The sequence below is a fragment of the Synchiropus splendidus genome, chromosome 17 (genome assembly GCF_027744825.2).
Source record: "Synchiropus splendidus isolate RoL2022-P1 chromosome 17, RoL_Sspl_1.0, whole genome shotgun sequence".
Lineage (NCBI taxonomy): Eukaryota > Metazoa > Chordata > Actinopteri > Syngnathiformes > Callionymidae > Synchiropus > Synchiropus splendidus.
In genome coordinates this window covers 16,651,527-16,673,051 of record NC_071350.1, presented here as the reverse complement: position 1 = coordinate 16,673,051, position 21,525 = coordinate 16,651,527, and the positions used below count along the sequence as shown (strand labels likewise).

At 43.7% G+C, this 21,525-nt stretch overlaps 1 protein-coding gene across 11 annotated transcripts in view; it reads right to left on the bottom strand.

Annotated features, from left to right (window-relative positions):
* rapgef6 (Rap guanine nucleotide exchange factor (GEF) 6) overlaps positions 1–21,525 on the bottom strand; it is an 89,536-nt gene that overhangs the window by 7,194 nt on the left and 60,817 nt on the right. For 5 of the 11 annotated variants that reach the window (XM_053847255.1, XM_053847247.1, XM_053847256.1 and 2 more), the window contains 18 exons: positions 19,705–19,885; positions 19,043–19,179; positions 17,196–17,354; positions 16,053–16,205; positions 14,694–14,858; positions 13,886–13,993; positions 13,597–13,800; positions 13,106–13,214; positions 12,799–13,042; positions 10,434–10,445; positions 8,896–9,053; positions 8,744–8,758; positions 6,304–6,544; positions 3,118–3,285; positions 2,735–2,950; positions 1,825–2,036; positions 965–1,088; positions 241–264 (listed from right to left, as the gene is read on the bottom strand). In XM_053847255.1, coding sequence (XP_053703230.1) covers positions 241–264; positions 965–1,088; positions 1,825–2,036; positions 2,735–2,950; positions 3,118–3,285; positions 6,304–6,544; positions 8,744–8,758; positions 8,896–9,053; positions 10,434–10,445; positions 12,799–13,042; positions 13,106–13,214; positions 13,597–13,800; positions 13,886–13,993; positions 14,694–14,858; positions 16,053–16,205; positions 17,196–17,354; positions 19,043–19,179; positions 19,705–19,885 — 2,630 coding nt within the window. The remainder of the gene's footprint in view (positions 1–240; positions 265–964; positions 1,089–1,824; positions 2,037–2,734; positions 2,951–3,117; positions 3,286–6,303; positions 6,545–8,743; positions 8,759–8,895; positions 9,054–10,433; positions 10,446–12,798; positions 13,043–13,105; positions 13,215–13,596; positions 13,801–13,885; positions 13,994–14,693; positions 14,859–16,052; positions 16,206–17,195; positions 17,355–19,042; positions 19,180–19,704; positions 19,886–21,525) is intronic. The other 6 variants (XM_053847249.1, XM_053847250.1, XM_053847248.1 and 3 more) reach the window with 6 other exon arrangements.

Below are 21,525 nucleotides of genomic sequence, written 5' to 3'. Positions count from 1 at the left end.
ATACTTAAAATGTACAAACTGCATAACGTTTCCCATATTAAACGGGAACCGAAACGGTTGAAGAGATGTCAGTAATGAGGCGGGGTGTTTTGCAAATGAGGAGTTAGGGATGCGCAAGCACAGGCAGATGTACACTCTGATAAGGGGAGGTGTTTGTGGGGACATGCAATGTGGTGATGCACAGCAGGGGGTGGGGTGACACTGATGCTGATCCACATGGACACAGCATGACAAACTTACCCTAAACTCTTCCACCTCTTCTTCCTGCAAGCAAGAGGCGTGAAGATTGAAGCGTGACTTTAAGACAAGTTCATGGGGGAGAACAAGTGGGGGGAGGGGGCGGGGCTATGTAGCGGTCATGCCACCAAGAACAGATGACTGATGGGAGGACACCAGACATGGAACATCTCCCCGTATCCACCTCCACAGACAGTGTGGGCATCTGAGAAGTGGCAGAACTTGTAATACAAAGTTGGGTCTGTAGGGGGCAGTCATGCATCGCAGCAGTGACAGACGGTGGTGAACAGAGCAGATTGACATCAATTCAAAATCCACTTCCTCCCAGTTCAGTCCCAGTGAGGGATTCTCGCCATCATGAACGTGACAGGGAGTGAATGGGAATTGATAGAACGGTTTGTGAGACATCCAGATGAGCAGTGCAGCTGTGATGTTGCGCCCCCGTATTGATGGACGACAGTTCAACACTGCCACCCAACTTAAACGCAGTCACACAGAAAAGTCAACGTCTTTGACTTTGGAATACAAAGCAGTGAGGCAATGACAGCAGAGTAAAGTTTAGTCCTTTTGTTGACTAGTTTGTCGAGTCAGACAGACCACAGGTCAAATCAGCTGAGGTCATGTGATGATGATGGTCACAGAAAGTCTCTCTCTTTTTACAACTCACACGCTATACTTCCACCAAACTACATTCATGCGCAGATGGCAGGGCGTCAAAATAACCAACCTCTGTCTGAACATCAGCGCGGGGTCCATGTTGGCAGAGGTCAAGCGCACCACGTGTCTGATCTCCTTGGCGATCATCCTCAGCTTCTCGAAGTTGACCAGCCCGTCCACGGTGGAGTCGTTGCCTACAGAACGCACAAACAAAAAAGGAGGAGAAAGGAAATGTGAACTTAAATAACTCCAGGAGGCTCTGGGGCAAGGCCAGAACACGTCGCCGGAGACTGGATCTGGGCTACACAGGGGACGATGTTTTCTATGGAGAGGGAAGCCTGGGCCTCTTGGCACTGGCTGCTGCCCCACGATCCAACTGGTGGAACAGGTGGAACCTTATATAGAAAATAAACTAACATAATAGTCTCTGACTTGTTTCACTCAAAATATAATTCTTTTTAAACCAAGAAACATAATGTATCAAGATTTAAGTTAGTGTTTGATGCATTTTTGTTCAAAGATTACTGAATTACACTGGAATTTCTGTCACAATATTTTTTTCATTACATTAATCAGTCATTACTTTTTTCTTTTAAATCATCTACATCCATAACTTTGGCAAAAAAAATCTTGCGACTCATGTAAAAACACTCCAAATAACTTGGGTCCGACAGTCAGACAGTTATGTTGTAGCTTTAAAACCTGCATTTTAATATTCTGACATTTTTCTTTTCACACCGATATGTATTTTTTACAGAAATATTTTATAATTACATTTGAATAATAAGATATTGTTTACATTTTTTTTTCTTAAACAAATTAACCAAATTTCAGTCATAACTAGTTCAATACTTCGAACAATATTTCTCACTCCTCTCAAATCAACACTCGAGAGTGACCCCCTGCGGTGGCACAGGCAGACGTTCCCACCTTCATGTAAGAAGGTCAGGTCCTTTTTGACGACCGGGAACAGTGGGATGATTGGCGGCTGCATGCTCTGGCTGCTCAGGATGTTCCGGTACTTGGCCATGTTCCTGGACGGGTCGAAGACGTCCTGCAGGTCCCCGAAAAGCTTCTCGTATTTGCTTGGAAGTTTCTCCCAGGAGTTCCGCAGCCGAGCCACCGGAGCCAAGTTTAAGCCGCTGCGAGAGGAGGAGCGAAATAAGGTTAGAAGAGAGCGAGCGCAGGCAGGTAGGCAGAGATGTATGGGTTGGAGGAGGAAGATGGATGCAGTAACGGCAGGAGAGAGAAGGGAAGGATAGAAAGAGGAATGAGGTGAGCAGAATGGAGTTTAAAAAAGGGTCTATCATAGCACTTCTTGATGATTCTGCAAGGTAATATATCCTTATTTTCGCTGCTCAACGATTCTTTTTTCCACAGATTTACTCGCTCAGATTGCCATGAAGATGAGACTGGCTACTTTAAGCCAGAGACAAAGCCAACTGTCAGCAGGCAGGCTGTGGCCCAGAGCGGTGAACGTGCGAGGCCTCCCGCTGTGGCAATGAGTGTAAGGTCAAACACAGGTCAAAGGCTTGTGTAGTTGAAGCGCGCCGCCCACCTGCTGACTTGGAAAGAGCCAACAGAGCAGATGAGCTGGGAAGTGGGAGTAAGAAAGAGCAGAAAAATCCTCGCTGGTGCAGAGAAAATAGTGAAATCTGTACGACAATAATGTCACCTGACTCAGGCGAAAAGGAGAAGTCAACAAGGATGTGACCCAGCCGGACATGAGACCATTTCAGGAAGTGAGTTCACTATTGTTTCAATGAACTGTGCGAGTCACACACCGGACTCTTACTCTCTCTGCTTTGATACGAACAGTCCACCACAGCAGCGGGCTCACCTGATGATAGCAAACATGGAGTTGAAGTTCTTGCACTCGCGACAGTGGAGGGCGATCTTGATGAAGTGTTTGATGGTCTTCATCCTCTTCAGGGCGTTGGGCTCCTTCAGGATCTCCGTGGCCACCCAGAAAGTCTCCTGGTTGATCACCTCCTCGAACTGCTTCAGGTTGCCGCTTCCAGCCGACGAGTCCAGTTTGAACAAGTCGTCCACATACCTGGGAAAATACCGACGTGTTAAAAGAAATCTTAACCACATGTGACACCAATCCAAGCACTGTAGCTCCTCCCACTTATAGTAGTCTCACTGACCCCTCCTACCCTTAGCAAGACCACCCCACACAAGGTAAAACTAATCTGAACGCAGCACTTTAGACAGACTCACTCAGTCGACTCGATGTTCCTGAAGAGCTCAAAGTCTCTCATGGAGAGCTGGGCGGCCACTTCCATGGTGCTGAGCTGCAGCAGTGAGATCTGGCTCTCCCTCAGGAGATCCTGCGCGTCCTCATCGGAACACAACGTCTCCGTCTCCATGTTGTTCTTCAAGTAGTACCTGCACACACATGTTGGGAGGAAAACAAGAAGCACAAAATACCTTGTGAAACTTGAAGGCAGCATGTCTGAGTGAAGGAACAACCACATGTCACAGATTCTTTTTTAACGCAGACATTCCTACAGTCTGGTTGACAGGTGTGTCAGCTGGCACTAAGACTGATATTTCTGGGAGTCATCCTTCATACACAGACACGTCTCTTTTGTATTGGTGAAATATAAATGGATGGCGAAGAACAATAGCTGCAATGGACATTCAATTCAGTGACGCCAATCAAAGAGGTCTCCATTGTTGTAAGGAAGGAGGGAAAGAAATAAAGGTAGAGAGGATGAAAGTGAAGAAGAGAGAAGAAGGGATTAAAAAAGAATGAGAGCAAACTAACAAGCAAACGAAGAGGAATGAGGAGGAGATGAAGAATAACAACATGAATAACAACAACATGAGAGCAGAAATGATGACAAGGAAAAAAAAATCAGCGAGGAGGACAAGAAAAATAGGAAAAAAACGGAGAAGATCAAGACTAGAAAAAAACAAGGATAATTTGGAAGAATTAAAGGAGGTGAAGGAGATGAATAATGACAATAAAAGGGATGAACGAGGGGAGGAAGAACAATAAAAAGAGAGGTGGAGAAGAAGTAGATAACGGTGAAATACCACCAAAAAGAATGAGAAGAATTGGAAGAGGGGGAAATGCAATACTGTACAGCGGCAATCCAGTAGAGGGAGCCCAAGAGCCAACATGACAGTGTTGAGAGCACAGGGAATCAACTTGGTGCAACATATTGACCCGAATGAAGCCTCGCGCACTCCAGCTCCACCACTGCGAGATGATGAGTGTGAGTTATGAACAGCATTTCCACTTTCATCAGGATGCAGAGGCGAGGGAAACATGAATGGATGTAGGATAGAGGTTGTTCTTCAGATCTCCAACAAGCGTTTCAGCACTCTCCGACATCATGTGTCTGTAACGCCCCCCTCGCTCCCTCCGTAATGGACCTATAATGTGGTCATCCGCTAAAGTAGCACCTCAGCTCCCCCTGGACCAACAGGAAGGAGCACCATGCTGGCGCGGACGCCACTGGAAATTGCCTTTGTTACTCTGGCAGCCAGAAGTGCAGCTTAGCGGATGCTCCAGGAGCAAGTGAGGTGAGCGGATTACATCACATCTGCGACATGCTGCGACACGAGCGACGCACCTTTGCGCAAAAAGTTGATCTGTATGATCAAAGGGAATGGTGGCCTCAATATGCGCTCTGTGATGGACGCCCCTGAGAGCTGGGACAGACTCCACAGCGCCATCTCAATGAAAATATGAACATTTCTTTTCTTAAATTTCCTATGAGTAGAGGATTTTATTTGCTACACTTTAACTTGATGAACTTTTTGAATTTTTATGTATTTTATTCCACATCAATATGTATAATTTCTTGCCACAGTGACTTTTCATCAATGATAGATTATTAGATTATGATAGATTAAAATATGATGAGATAAAAATTCTATGAATAAATATGACATTACAGGATTATCGTATTTTATCCTCCCTTTCGAAATAATATTGAACATATACTATTAAATTAAATATATTACAAAATATATACCTCAAATAAACATGGGAAAACTTTGTTATTGAATTTATATTTTTATGTCACCTTTTTTTGCAGAAGGATGTCTGCATTTTTATGTCTTGGCACCATAATATATTATACATAGGAAATATTCAATTTAATTTCTCATATTTCTTCGCTGTGATATTTGCTCTTTAACTTCTTCTACTATGTTTAGACATTTTAATGCACCCCACGTTCACTTAAAAATGACGTACAGACACTGCGTTGCATCACGTATGCTTCCTAATTCTGCACAGGTTTCTGTGGTGAATGTTAATGTGTTTCCACCGCGCACGACTGGGCCATGCTGGTCTCCTGCCGGACCTCCTGTCAATCATTGGCGGCAGAGAGGAAGGGCAGCGAGAAAAGCAAAGATTCAATCTTCTTCATCTTCGGGCCAAAGTGTGAAGAAACACTGGTATGTCATGCTGACACAGCGCTTCCTCTACATAGATTTAAACAGCAGCGCAGGAGCGTGTTACTGCGGTTGCACCAAGACGTACTGTGTTTCTGATGTGAGGTGCCTAGTTATGAGCTGCCAAACGATAAATGACTATATTTCAAATGAAAAGAGATGGTATCTTTCGTCTTCATCCCTCGGCCTGCGTGTGTGTGTGCGGGGATGAATAATTCCAGACGTGCCATGCTGCCTGTGGAGACCTCCGCCCATGACAAAGGATGAAATATTCATGCTAACCTAGTTGAGAGGGGACTTATGAGGGACCACTGGAGAGTCGAAGGGAGCCGGAGTCCAGAGGAAAAGAAGCAGACTCCGCAGTGGCTGGAAGTCGTCGCAGACGCAGAGTCATGTCTGAGCTGCTATTGTGATGCTAGTTGTTTTTTAAGTTCAGTGACCATTTTTTCCCAAATGCTGACACTTATTTTATATTCACAACGCCTCAGATTCAAGTGTGAGGAGAAAGATACGGACTAGTTATTTAGACTAGCCTCTGCTTAGCATTTCTGCCTTAAGCTATGAAGTGCAAATTAAGCGCCGGTTTATTTCATTTCAGTCGCAGACGCTCAACATCCACTTCAATTAAGACGCTTGAAAGTGGCACGCGCTGCCACCGCAACACACAGCTACAGCTACTGTCGAGGACGAGACGTTTCATCCAGACAATCCTACTACACACTGAAAACCTCAGCTGTGATAAAGCTAAAAACTAACTTCCTCAAAGAAATCTACAGAATAATTTGGCTGATAAATTATAAATATACTTTGTAAGACAGAGGCCAAATATTTAGGACATAAATAATGAAAAGAGTTTGTATCATCCTTCCCAAATGACGGATCTAACAAAACTATTCTACTTTAATTGATACACTAGATTTCTCCGTTCAAACCTGGCCCATATTTTGCACCACATTGCTTGACCCAGGTGCATCTGCGAGCCGTGTCTCTCACCTGCCGTTGAGCTGGATCCGATCGGCCAGTTTGGAGAGCTGGTCTGGGAGGCGGCGCTGCTTGATGACCCCCTCCGGACTGACCGACACTTCGCAGAGGGAGTAGTTCTCTGGGACGGCCAGCAGGCCGAACTCGTTGACGGTATGGGCCACCACGTCCTTGGCCGTCGTGTCTTTGCTGATGATGATGTAGCAGCTCTGCTGATCGGCCTTGAACACCCGGATCACCTGATCAGGGATGTCTGAGGGGACAAGACCTCTGCGTTACAGCAAGGACGGTGTTCATGAATCTAAGCTTGAACAAACTTCAAACATTTGACCTCTAGCTCAGCTCTTTTCTGATCAGGACTGACTGCAAAAAACACAGTTTTATAAACTTGTTTGCTGTGAACTGTGGACATATTTGATTTGCGAGGAGACAACTGGCATTAGTGTAATGTGTGTTGAATAATAGAAGAGAGGGAAAAGGGCATTACAGCTCAGCGTAAAGAAGAGGACCCGCCCCATTAGAGACATCAAGCGGAGGCGCTTTATCACCGCAGAGTCCAGCAGTATGGATGAAGCCATCATGCAGGTGTGAGGCTCCAGTGTTTTAAACACATCCGTCACACGTGATTATAAAACCACTCAACACAGTGAAGAAGAGCGTTACAGCTCATCGAACTTGACAAGCGGCTGTTCTCTGTCTCACTTTTAGATGGCTGAATAGTAGTCAGGGATGAAGAAGGCCTCCCGGTCGGGGGGCCATGGATCTCAGCAGGAGAGGCGTTCAAATATCCACGGTTTTTGGTTAGAAAATTGGGTCGTGCAGACTAGTTTTAATGTGAATTCCTTTCATTATTTCATTTTTAAAACTCTCCTGATCTTTTTCACACATTTCACTGTATTTTTTCACATATAATTCAATTATTTATTTAGACGATATTGCTGTTTATCACGTATCATCTGGCAAAATATATCATAGCATGCACACATATTCTGTATATCATCTTCTTCTTTTCCTTTCGGCTTCTCCCTTCAGGGGTCATCACAGCGTATCATCTTCTTCCATCTCACCCGGTCCTCTGCTTCCTCTTCTCTCAAACCTACAAACCTCATGTCCTCCTTCAATCTCCTCTGTGGCCTTCCTCTCCACCTTCTCGTTCCAACCTCAACATCTTCATCTACCAATGTACTGGCTCTCTCTCCTCTGTACATGTCCAAACCATCTCCATCTGGCCTCCTGTCTTTTCCTCAGTGCCACTGTTTCCAAACCATACAACATTGCTGGCCTCACCACCCTTTTATACACAGTACAAAGTCATAAAGGCATTTAAACAATCTGGGAGGAAACTATTTAATTCTTACAAACTGGTATTTGCAGTCCCATTTTGCACTGCAACAGTCGAGACTCTTATAATAATCGGGTTAAAGGGCATGGACAACCGCGTTTTCTCATTCATTTAGGTGTGTCTGGTTTCTATGTGTTGCATTGTCAGCACTTTCACTTTCTACTTCGGCAAGTGTTAGGTAATTCTGGAAACTGCCGGCTGTTTATAACAATCCTAAATTAGGGTGCAAGATCGAAAATCACCTTCCTCTGTATAGAGACTTTCCAGTCTGAATCAAGCCCTCGCCTCGCCACGATGACATCAGCGCTAGGTCGAGCGGAGGAAAGCAAGTGGACGAATATTAAAAAAGATGTATATTTGTGCCAAAAAAGTGTCGAGCAAATAAAAAACGAGTTTTGGAATGTTAAAGCAGCAGAGTTCCTGTGTGTTTGTTCACAGCGGGGAAGATCGTGTCTCATTAACGGTGATTTGTGAGAGTGTGGGAAGCGCTTCTGTCCAGAGAGGCCTGGTTCTATTAAATTATTTGAGAGCGCTCACACAGGAGCAGAAAGCCTCTGCCTGCCGAGCCAAAGGCTCGTTTAATTATTAGTTTACTGCACCATTAAGAAGCCAGTCACCGAATCAAACTTCTGACAATGTTCAGCACGAGTGCAAAAATCCCAACACTTGGATGGATGGACTCTTGCAGAGAAGGGGAAGTTTCTGAGGGCAAGATGAATTGAATGAATTGCAGTGGTTGACTTCATTTTAACTGTTATCAACATTTACTTTTTTTTATCATCATATCAACACTACTATACTAGTTATTCACAAGTTCACACACTGCACGATCTGTTGTTGGCCCCAGAACAAGCATTTGACCTTCAACTTCTATCCACGAGCAGAAGTGCTGAAAGGATTTTTTAAGCTAAGAAAATACCCTGTAACAAATACTAGTTCAGTTGACGCAAGAAGCCACTCAAAGCAGAATAAATATTCAGCTTAAAAAAGCTAGATTGAGGAAAGGGATGAGAAAGCCGGACTGCTTTGATTCTCCTTCACAACCGATCCATGCACTTTCCAATTACCACATTTGGATTGGAGCAGAAAAAAGGAACAGCATATACTCACAGTAGAGTCCCAGAGCTTGGCAAGCCAGAAAGAGAAGATGAAACCGAGTTAGAATACAAGACAAGAGAAGGAAAGAAGAAGGGGAACGATGATGGTCGGCACAGAAAGAGCGGATTCTGTTTTCCTATAAGTTCACAGGAAAGCCATCTTACCTGCAGGGTAGGAGAAGTCGAGCACACTGGTGGCCGGCTGCAGCAGGTCCGGGCTGCTGGACGATAAGTTCCCAGGTATGGGCATGATGGCGACGCTGTGCCGGCACTGCTTCGTCCCCACGATGCTGTCGTCCTGAGACTGACCCACACCACCGTCACTGCGATTGAAACATATTCAGAAAAGATGAGACCCCATTTTTGGTCCACCAGTGTCACTGGGATTCACACATGCTGATGTCAAAGGTGTTTTGTCACCACAATGAATGGGAAAACATGGTAAACTGTTCAGCCAGGCATCCTGGTGCGAACCACAAACCCCTTTAGTCAGAGGCCTCTGTGGGTAGACTGCACCAAATGGTAATTCTTTTCACAAATAACACGACAGCCACTGAGCGTCTCCCGCAGGATAAGGTGGACCATTGTCTCCATGTAAATCTGAATGTAAAGCAGGTAGAAGCGGCGCACAATCCTGGAAAATATGAGATGGTAATGAATTTGTAAGGAGGCTCGTCTGAATCGTCTTGTTCACCCGCCGCACTAATTAGAGCGTCGCCTCAGGCGTGCCGGGGAATATTTCTGCAGGAATGCGACAGCAGCCCTGCGGTAATGAAGTGTGATGATAGGAGAAGGTAAGGGGAAGGAAGAGCTGAGAGGGAAATGATAAAACATGAGGCTGGAAATTGACTGTTTGTTTGAGAGACTTCACTCGACTCAGATTAGTGTGGATCGACGTCCGGCTGGGGGGGAGGCTTTATCTCACCGCTGGTTTCCCATGAACGCATGTCCTACACGATGTTGCAGCACCATGCCACACCCGGCAGCTACGCCAGTTCATACGTAGAGAGTATATATATATATATATATATATATATATATGGCGTTACTGGACTCTCCGTGGCAGGTGTAAACACTAGAATAGAAGTGGATCAGTGCGACACAGTGTGGTCCTTTGGTGTTCTTTTGCTGGTCTGAAAACCAGAGGTCAAACAGGCTCCAAAGTTGAGGTGACACAGTTAGTCACAAAGTACAATTAAAAAAAAATTACAGACCAAATTGACCTTAAGTTTGGCTCTTATGAATGTAATGTGCCTGTTGCAGTGCAATATAGGACTACTAAGATACACCCTTATCAGATATGACAAGGTTTAGCAAGCAAGTCAGACTTCATGATCTTAATAGTGTCTTCTAGCTCAGCTCTTTGGAGACAGACCAGTCTTGCAAGCATGGCAGCTGCAATATATGGATAAACACTGGCTTAGACTTGAACATAAACGTCACGCACAGACGGCTAGTTCACGTATTGACACGGCAGGAAGAAAAAATACAGGTTGAAATTCCACTCATAAACGTGACTGAGATGGATGGAAAAACATCTACAGTCAAAGATGATTGTTAGAAGACGACTGAATGGCTCATCAATATATGAAACACAAAAAGGTCAAGAAATGCCATGAACACATGCCGTTATTCTTCCATGATTATGCGGTTTCTGATCGATCTGGATGGGGGTGAGACTTACACAAACAAAAAAGTCTTACCCAAACAGGCCCCTGAAGCAGTGCAGACAAACGGGAAAGACGACATTGAAAAGCGGGAAAAAGAAAAGGACACCTGCTACAGTCATTCAGGGTCAGAAAAGGATGACAGGACGTAATACTGCACACAGAAGGGTCAGTTAGAAAATTGACTGAAGTAGAATAAAATCTAAAAGGCAGGTGTTGAAAGTATGTAGTGCGCCCCCTACAGGAGGAAGAAGTTTAACTGCAATACAGAGCAGAGGCTAATACTTCAGCCCATTGCTTCCCATCTACTGATGCTAAGTCACCGGTGTTGGTTGCTAATACCGCGAGGCTTAATTTGGCATAAAAAACTGGAGCCTGGAGTGGAGCGTGACGTCAAAGAAATTAGAAGAGCTGAGGCGTGTACTCGTCTCTATCACGATCAGAGTGTATTAGATGAAAAATGATCTTCTAGCAACCTTCCCGACAGATACAGAATTAACCCTTTCATCTCCAGTCCAGCCCCTTTCATCAGCCGTAATTCATCTGCATGAAAAAGGGTTTGTTGGAAGCATGAAAACGGATGATCGCGGAGACCTTTTGAAGCATGATGCAACCAATGAGGCGGCCTGGAGCGCAACAGCTGGTGTGTGAATACAAACGCAGGTGAGGCGACGATGTGCGTGCAGTGTTCTTTGGTAAAGTGAGAGCAGCGATGTGAAGAGGTAAGAGGAGCGGCTTCCCACTCCTGAGAGAGACTAACCAAGCCTGCAGAGCCATGAAATGACAGGGGGAAATGAAGCCTGGAACATCACGTTACGTGTGGAATATTGAATATGAGCAACAATTATTGTCAGCAGGAACACATGCTGGAGGAACATCGACAAGCTACGGATAAGATCTTTATCGATCCGGCAGAAGAATGTAGAGGTTGAACCTGATGTAAAAGCAATAATTTGTTTTGAGCAAATGAAAATGATTTATTGAATGGAGTTATTAAATTATTATTGTATATTCACTATACTATTATAGAGTGACTATACAGAGGTCTATGAGTAATATTATCATAAGAATATTATTATAGTAAATTAAATAAGATGAATGTAAAGAGGAATGGATGACTAAACAAATGTTATGAATGTTATGAGTAAAAATAAATCAATAAATGATCTAAGAATCTAACGGAGACGCTTACTTCTCATTTAACATCCAGAATTTCATCACAACTGCTGATGAGTGGAAACTATGACGGCATTTTCAATTCCTCTGGCAGCATGTGACCGCCAAAACATTCTTGTAAAGTTCAAGTATTTCATGAAGCGTCCTTCCTGGTGTGTTTTATAGGGATGCTCTTTAGAAACAAACGTATTTAGGGGAAGAAAAAAAAAGGCTCTTAGCGGAGCAGAAACACCATAACAAAGGGACTTTAATTCACCGAAAAATGGAGAGAAAGGAACAGTGCTGCTTTTTAATCGAGTGTACTTGGTGGCAGCACTTAGCAGCAGTTAATTACCGCTCCATTTCAGGCTTATTCAGGCCACAAGAGGAGGCTGAATGAGCACAGGAGTGTGTGTGCGGCTGCTTCAAACACACATTTGAGTGTTGCTGCGGCAAGACCCTCGGCAACGGCGTCGAGATTTTTACTCACAGACACACCGCAGCTTGTTACAGCGGGCGCAGAGTTCAGGTACCAGCTGTGTATGTTCACACGCTCACAGATATTGGAAATGTGGGCACATTTTGAAAGAAATATAATGGTTAAGTTGTGTTGAATGACAGCAAAAGATTTATGATGTGCATGGGGAAAGTCAACAAAATTGGATACATTGGAGACAGAATATATTAAGAAAGTATCGGTAACAGAGCACCAGGTGCAATTTGGTTCAGCATTGTAATGTAATTAAATATAAACATAATAAATTCAGCTATAGCGCCAAATGAAATGGAAATGGCTGCGAAAATGAAAATAGAAATATTCAGAAAAATCCAAAACAAAAGTGTACAAACGTAATATCTGGGAAAATTGGGACATTTTATTTTAAAATATTATTGAATTTAATATAATACTAAAATCGGAAAAAGTCTCCATGCATTTAAACACAGTAAAATAATAAATTATTACGACAATACCAGACTAAAACTAATGCAATCTAATATAATGAATAAAATGCACGCATTATTGAGAAAATATGGTTCAGTACAGCAAATTCATTTGGATACCAATGTCTATTTAGGAAAAAAAAGGTTAAATATTTTTTTAAATATTTACTGTGAAAGAAAGACTGTTAAATACCTGTACAAATACAGATAATAAGATGAAACAAAAAGGTCAGTTCTGTGAGTCAGTGTCTCTAAGCAAACCTCTATTTGAGCTGAACAAGAGTTTTTCAACAAATCCTCTCACCTGAAGGGTTTCGGAGGCAGAATGCTGAAGCGCGTCTTCTCCAGCATCTTCCTGATCTTGTTGCGGCCTCCAGAAACTGTGTTGGCCTTCATCTTCCTGGTGGCCTTGTGGTCCGTGGGAAACTCCATGTCTCCAGGAAGTTCTGGGATGGAAAACCGGTTCCCCTTCTTCTCCTGAATTTTAGGTATATGAGGACCACCGTTTTTCTTCTCGTGCACGATCCTGCTGAGGAGCTCTTTGAAGACTGCGAAGGGTGAGATGAACCGTTAGCTCCATCCTGTGACGTTTACAGACGACTGAGTCTCACCAAAAATGTTGGTTTTGACCGTCAGAGCGAGGTGTGTGTTGTTTCTGAGGATGTCCACTGCTTTGGAGAAGGTGATGTTCTCAAAGTTCTGACCGTTGATCTCCATGATCTGGTGCAATAAAAAGCAATATGTGACAAATGGTGTTGGAAGTAGGACGACCCAAGAAAAGCGAGTCAGTGATATTCTGGAAAAGGTTTCTTCAAATGTGGAAGTGACCCAGTCTGAAGGCTCAAAATGAAACCTCACTCACGTCTGGGTGGGTGTCTCATACAAACGGGTCCTGACACAATGCCTGTTTCAGTTTCATGGCTGATTCTAACAAGGATCAGAGCCTATGACCCTGGAACCATTTCAGGTAACTCGTGAAGAGTCTGAGAAAGAGAAATCCTTTCTAGAAGACAATAGTTCAGTCCGCACTGATGCTGTGGGCAAACTATTCTCTTCATAAATCAGGCTGAAAAATCACCACCTGAAGTGTAGATCCCCTCACCTGGTCCCCCCTCTTGAGTCCGGCCTCTGCAGCTTTACTCCCCTCCTCCACAGACTCGACAAAGATGCCGAAGCCTCTCTCGCTGCCGCCCTGCACGCTGAAGTAGAGCGGTGACTCCCTGGACGCCTTCTGCAACGTGATCTGCCTCCACTTCGCTTTGGCTGCGCAGGCGATGTTGAGCAGTCGCAAGTGTCCCTTCATTTTCTGGCAGGGGAAAACAATCCCAAAATTCTCACTTTTAATCGATACTGAATGCTTAACACAGGACATGATTGTTGTGTCGCCTCACTGTAGCTTCAAGAAGCTTCTCGAACTCCTCCAGGAAGCGGGTCATCGCTGGGTCGCCCTCGAAATCATTGAAGTGGTTGTTGACCCAGAGCAGAACTATTCTTGTTACCTACGAAGCACAAGCCATGTTTTCAAACAGCACCAGTCTGTGACGCTCACAAGTGCAGCTACATTCACGTCAACAGTTGCACCACCTTCACAAAAGGTCAACACTGTCACAACTCCAAGGCCACCGTGCATCAATCAATGACTATTTTTAACATTTTCCTCCTCATCTCTCCCTTTCCTTTCGCCCTCTTACAGGCTGGATCGGATTTTCTTTAAGCGGGCTTGACTTCATAAGCCTACATGACGGCTTTTGTAAAGACTATTGACAGCACCGGACTAATCTAAACCTAAAGCAGTTATGGACAATGGGAGTGTCGGACATGAACAAATGGCTGTCGGGCCGAAGAAGAGCTGAGCTGGCAGCAGGAGCATCGATCGGCTTGAGAAGCAGCACGCTGGAGTTACCATCAACATGCATGAATCCTTACCATAAGAAGCAGCTAATAATAACAGAGTGAAGGTGAAGGCTTTAAAATCGCAAAGCAAATCTGTCAGATCGACTCTCTGAATAGTAAACTGTGATAAGCGTAAATGCACATTTGAATAGACGGGATTCAAATATTTTAATTATTTGTTTTGACATCAAAATAGATTGATTTCTTAACATCTGGACACCACCGGAGTCAACTCTATAAACTTTTCTATGGCATTTTACAAGGAAGAAAAAGTGTATCTACATTTTCAGTATTACAAGAACTCACTGTGTCTCTGAGACTGTCCTTCTGAAACCACTCCAGCAGCTTCTTCCCGACCTCCATGGAATTCGACACAAAGGTCCTGTAGGTCAGCAGGAAGTCCTCAATGTAGGTGGGATCCACCACCGAGGGTTCTTCGACGAGGTGCATGATCAGACGTTCTGGGGTTCCCTGAGGAGGCAGAACAAACTAATATAGTCACACCAGCATCAAAGTGTAGTACTACAACATGCGTGTTTATGTTTACAGTGCACACAGCAGATCGGTTCAAATGAATCATTGCACACACAAGGACATGATAAAGATTATGAACGGAGCTTGCGGCGCTTCATCAATCAAAGTTGTCCGCACACCACAGCGCACTCAAACACACCAGGTGGTCAAGACAATAACGGTCAGGCTCTCAAGTTACGCACGCGGAATACTATGAATACGTATGAATTTGGATCAAGCCACACAAAAGAGAGCAGAGATGTGACATTTGAGTGGAATATTAATAGTGTGAACACAACTGTAGATGACAATTCCACACACTTACATTACATTCATGTGAATGAATAACTCAAAATGTATACATGAATCTAATATAATGCTTAAGTTGAGAACTATGGTAACTGTTGTGAGTGAGAAAAAAACATTTCTTATCATAAAAACTACATTTGAGTAGAAATGGGAAACAGATGAAAATGATGCTAATATAAAGAAGTAATATTGGAAATGCAGACGTTGCAACAACATATAAAAATAATAATCTCAGGTAAGATGTGAGATAAGATGCGCCGATGCGTTTTATGAATCAGTGTTCATTTCAACTGTACAAAGCCAAAAAGGGAGTGAATATTAACGCTGCAGACGAGTTCCTGGGAGATCTCCGGCTCCAACGGGGAACAGAAAGCTGAACAGCGTTCCTCTTTTGTCCGACAAAAAGAACAAAGCTTTAGAAAACACCAAGAGGAAATGCTAACACTTGTCAATTGACTGAACTTCACTGGAAACGCGTTGGAGCCGGCAGCTGAGCTCAGAGCTGCGGCCAAGAGAATCATTCAGGCCCATTATACGATCAATAACTGGCTGCCTCTGGAGGATGGAGGGGGGAAAGGATCAAAAGGCTTAGGAGCCCACGAGCAAAGGAGAAAAATGCTCCAGCAAACAATAATTGTGCTAACGCTGCTTCTTAAGAACCGGCCAAGAGCAAAAACGTGTGCGCGTCGGGAACTCCACAATGACAAGGTAAACTAATCCTTCATCATCGTCACTCTGCTGCCAGGTTAGAGGTTGTAGTCAGTCACTTTCAAGGGTTCATGAGACACTGACAAAGTGGTGGATGGTGAGGCAGTGGGGGCCATCAAATGAAACACCACCGACCTTGATGACGATGTGTCCCTTCCTGGTGCCGCTGCGGTCCAGCTCGCGGTGCTCCTTCACCATGACGATCTCGCCCTCCTCCTCCACCTTGTGCGTGTTCTTCTCCACATGGTTCAGGATGCGGCAGTAGTCCTCCTGGGCGATGCAGACGAACTGGTCGAGGAAGACATGAGGGCAGAGAGTGAACTTGTGGAAGAGCACCACGTTGCTCTGCACCACCACCGGGTACTCCAGCAATAACACCGTCGCCACATTCCGCCGTGTAGGGAGAGACATAAGAGAAGAGGGGTCGCGTCGCAATAACTCTCCCTCGACGCTGGAAGTCGCTCACAAATGAAGAAATATTTTCAACAAGCCATCTTAGCGGACTCCAGTCGAAACTGGCTGGACTTCCTCTTCAATCTCACAGAGCAGAAAGTGCGAAGACGTGACTTTCTGATAAACCCCAGCCGCGCAAGTGCTTCCCTTTACTCAAGAGTCTGTGCACATGCCTCATCAAGCATCTTTCTCAGGGACTTCCTTCGTGTCTGAAGAACGGAAGTGATGCGTCAAAGTGAGGAACTGTGAAGTCGCAATGCTTTCCAGTTGCAAAACAGAATGGTTGCTACTGATGCAGACTTTTGGGGGTGTCAAAACTGAGACTCATGAATCCCGACAGTAGATCAAGTCAAGCTTTGTCTCTGTCTAATTCATCCAGTAGCCATTGGTAGAAGTTTGGGTCGAGGCGGCAGCCAGTCGAACACAAAGGTCCAGGCTCCCTTCTGGCCCCGACCTCTTGCCATCAACATGTACTGATGTCATAATCTTCAAGACGTAACTCAATAACCTTCCCCAATACACTGGATCCTGACTAGATATTGGAAATATATGATGACACGTGGAGTACTACATTGTTTTATACCATGTTGTGTAATGACATCGCATTACGTAATAAAATCAACTATAGAAAAACCAGATTGTGTAATGAGGCATCATTACATAAGAGTGCTAGCATGTAATAAATCACGATGACCAATAAACACAACAGGAAAGCTGCAATAATATTTAAAAAAAACGCTTACTACTTCCTGGGGGGGGCGCAACAGAAAATAATTGAGAAGCACTGCTGTAAACTATTAAGTGCAATAAACTCCTAAGACATACCTGGCAGTCGTCTCCTTTGGTCCGAACCTCGCCGTTGGTGTACTGCTTGTCCAGGGACGGGGAGATGCCGAAGCTGTTGCCCATGCAGAGGGTCTCCACTCTTCCTTCATGGTGGCTGATCTCGACAGCTCCATTTAAGATGACGTACCACTGGTCCAACTGTAGGACACCGCACAGAAAGAACTTTACTCGAGTGATGATGCGTGAGAAAGAAATAAACCCAACCGAGTACAACCAAAATTGTTTTAAATAAATGAAGCAAAATAAGATGAAAATAATTTTAAAAAAATATATATTAGAAAAAAGATCATATATGTTTATTATTACAATAGGTACAAACACAAAAAAATAAGTTTTTGTAGAATAGAAGAAGAAAAAAAAAGTGTCTTAAAAGTCCATGGTTGAACAGACTCACTACTTCAATCAATAACCACCCAGGGTGTGTTAAATCCAAGAAGGTGCGAGTCCCATGGTGGCTCCACAGCCTCCAGGTCCAATATAAAGAGACATTAATCCGGAGTCGGGGACGGTGGGAGGACTGCGCTCAGCTCCCTGGACCCTTCTGCAGCTAAAATTACACTTCCAACTGGTTTTGTTTCAGCGAGCTTGATTCCTGCTCCCAAACCTCACACAATAGAAGTGTGTGGACGATTACAGTGGTGTTATCAATCGTTTTATACATACACAAGTATGATTATGGTTGTTTTCAAGAAGAAAACCAAGCGCGTGTCTTTGACCTTCCACTGCAGTCCACGGAGACTGGCGCGAGGGAGCGGAGCCGTCCATCACCGAGGCGGAAATGTATGAGTTTGGTTTGTATCTCTGAGTTCAGTGAAACTGCGTCAGTAGCAGCCATTCATCACCCCGAGGGCGCCGTCGGCGCACTGCGTACCAAACAGCCTCTCTTTAGAGGAATCAGACTTAATTAATGATCTGCGGGGAAAGTGATTGACAGGCCTTTCACTCTACCATGTTTTTGCACTTCTCTACCTGCAGCATGTTTGCGTTCTGATGAAATGCTGGGATGAGGGCGGAGGCTGCACACATACTTCACTGCCTCACGTGTTACTGAATTAATGTGAAGAGATTTGACTCAAGCAAAGGTGTTGGCAAAATCATGACAAAACACCTGCAGAACATTAGGGAGAAATGAAAATTAAAATAAAACAAATATGTGCATCAATAAAAATGTATGCAAATCTTTAAATACGAATTTCACATACCACATATTACTATGGGGATAAAGCACAGATATCATTGTTTAAATGAGTAAATATACAGTATATACACTGTATATAAACAATCCAATAATAAAAACGGGAATACTACTACTACTACTACTACTACTACTACTACTAATAATAATAATAAAGCTGTTGTACTTACTATTATTATTAGTAGTAGTAGTATTGGAATTATTATTATTATTATTATTCTTTGGAAATACTACAATATATAAATATTTAAAAAATACTCTAGGGAAGTAAAATAGATAAGTATATAAAAAAAATAGAGTTCTGACAGCTATAGAAATCAAATCAAATGATGAAATGATTAGGAAGTGTAATAGCACTGGCAATGAAAAAGATGGTGGCACAGATATTTTTTTTAAAAAGTATTTGTTTGATTCATTACTGAAATCGGGTGGGAGTTATTTATGTATGTATATTTACGTATATTTATGTATAGATTTTTATAATATTTTTGATTATAGCACATATACCAGTCCAACAAATTTGGGAAAAACAAAAGGTGTTGGATAAAGTGAGAAAATAAAATACATATCAGAGGTGAGTTCTAAAAACTCAACAACATTCATATCCGATCTAACTTGACTCAAGCCGTACCTCCTGTTTGTCGTGCAGAATGACCGTCCCCGCCTGCTCCACTACCTCGAACACCATGACGCTGCACAAGTCTCTGCGCACCGACATGGTCATGTTGGCAAAGGCGGGTAGTTGGTGCATGAACTCCAGCAGTTGCTCTGTTCGGAAGAAAGAGGGGGAAAAAGGTCAACCAAAAGACAGATGATAAATGAACCATAGAGGGGCAAAAGCTTGCTGTGTTTTGCCACCTGTGAGACACCCAGTTCCAAGGAAACATTGTGACCCGACTGAGGCTCACCAAACTCCCTCTTTCATTCCTCCTCATGCTATTATCGCCTCAATCATTTCCTCCCTTTCCTTGCTTTCTTTTGAGGCGGGTCGAAGGGTCACTGACTGGTCAATACTGATCAAAAACCCGCCAGACGCTTTATGACTCCTTGGCTTTCCAGCCCCTGAGTCTGACAACACCAGTAGTTGCTTTTCACGAGCACCACAGGCGCGACTTTGTCCTCGCTAAATGATGGATGTTTTTACGGACCAAAATAGCTTCCAAGAAAAGGAGGACGATAAAGAATGTATGCATGTGTCACTTTAGATTCCAGAGATCACCCTCGCTGGTTACATCACACAGCCCAACACGTAAAGCATTTCAGTCAAAACAGGCTTGGCGTATTCGGACTGACCGATGTCATCGTCGTTGCGGTCTGCTGGATCTTTCTCCAGACACTCTCGGACCAGGTCCCGGCCCAGGAGAGTGATGGAGGCTCTCTCCAGATCTTCATCTTCTTCCTCTTCTTCCTCGCTGTCAACAGGAGCCTCTGGAAGACCTGACAAGTCCACGTCTCCGAGCTCGCTCTCTGTGGCCTGGGGAGGAGAAATATCCACGCTCCATGAGAATTTGAACAAGGCCGTAAAACCATTTTCTCAACGGGCCATTTATGAATTAAAACTGATGCCAAGCAAGACCCTAATTAGCTTCAGTGCCGGCAAACATTTGGTCATTTTGGCATTTGTGTGTTTCCATGTCAGCCGGGAGTTGAGCCGTTAATCTACAGGTGAAAAGAGGAGCTCTCTGGCGGCGCTGGCTGAAAAGGCCATCTGTTGACTTCGCTTTCACTCCGCTGTGATATAGGACCGCAACAAACCCCACATCATTCATCATCTTAACTATGTCCAGCCCATAGTTTTCATGGGGATTTAGTCAGTTTCACACTCCATTTCTTCCATGAATTTGGTACTGCTATATTTATACCTTGAATACAATCACATTGTTGATGTAACTAGAGTGTATTTTATTATATTTACCATGTGTTTGTTTGGTTTCAGCATCCTTCTGTTCTGTTGATAGATCCATAGCACACTCATTTTTCCCCCAACTTTTGAGTGTATTACACAAGGGAAATATTTTGTTTTATTTAGACCAATTGAAGTTGAAGTTGATGAAAACCTAATTTTTCAAATTAACAATATTACCAAATGTTATCATATTTAGAACATGTTGTGAGTGTTTTTGTCATATTGGTTGCTATAGTTTTATGATTTTTCTTTTTTTTTTCAACATTTCATACATACCTTCATATTATCGTCCGTTACCAAAAATCATATTTTTTTCCTTTTGAATGTTTCAAATTCTTCCTATTATTTATTATTATTTTTTAAATGAAAATATATGTGTCTCGGAACACTTTATATTGGGGAACATATATTACCATTAACAAAGTACTTAATGGTCTTTGTGTTAGCAGCATATTACCAGTAATTAATCATTTTAAAGTACTGATTAGTGCCTTTTTAAGCCAAACACCATCATTCACACAGAGAAAGGTTCTTTGGAGGAACAGCAGAAAACCTCTCTGTCCGTCAGTGGCAGCCTTTATGGGAAACAGGCGCCCTGAAGTAGTGGGAAAGGGCGATGAAACAATTCCGCCACAACAATGAGATTCTGTTATTTCCAGCACACAATGCTGCCACTGATATTTCTTTCATTTCTCGAGAGCACAGATCACTCAGCATTCAGGATGTGCCCTTTCACTTCACTCCCCCGAGCGCCTGACAAGTCTGGAGGAGGTTTCTGAGTGGCATGAGCTCTGCCCACAAAAGTGCCACGGTCCAACGTGGCTTCGGAGTCAACAGCTAATAGAGTCAAGGGGGAAAAAATGGAGAAGGCAAATGAACGAAATCACTCGGAGGAAGGGGACAGGTGGTTGTAAATTATCACTTCAACAGAGAGGAAATGGAATGAGAGAAGTAAAAGTCTGAAGTGACAGCCCAAATCTCCGGCTGGGTGATGGGTCAGTGCTTTAAGACAGCAGTAAACAAACCCAATCACCAGATCAGTGACACGCCGATGGGATCAGAGCAGGCTGCGGCTGAAGAAATAAGGTCTGGGTAGCGGTTATCTGACCCATTTTGTACGCCGCCAGCATCAGCGCGGCCGACATCTGTGACGGAGCCAGGTTTGATTTCAGGGGCTTTAGAAGATGCGCATCAATCCAGCACAACTT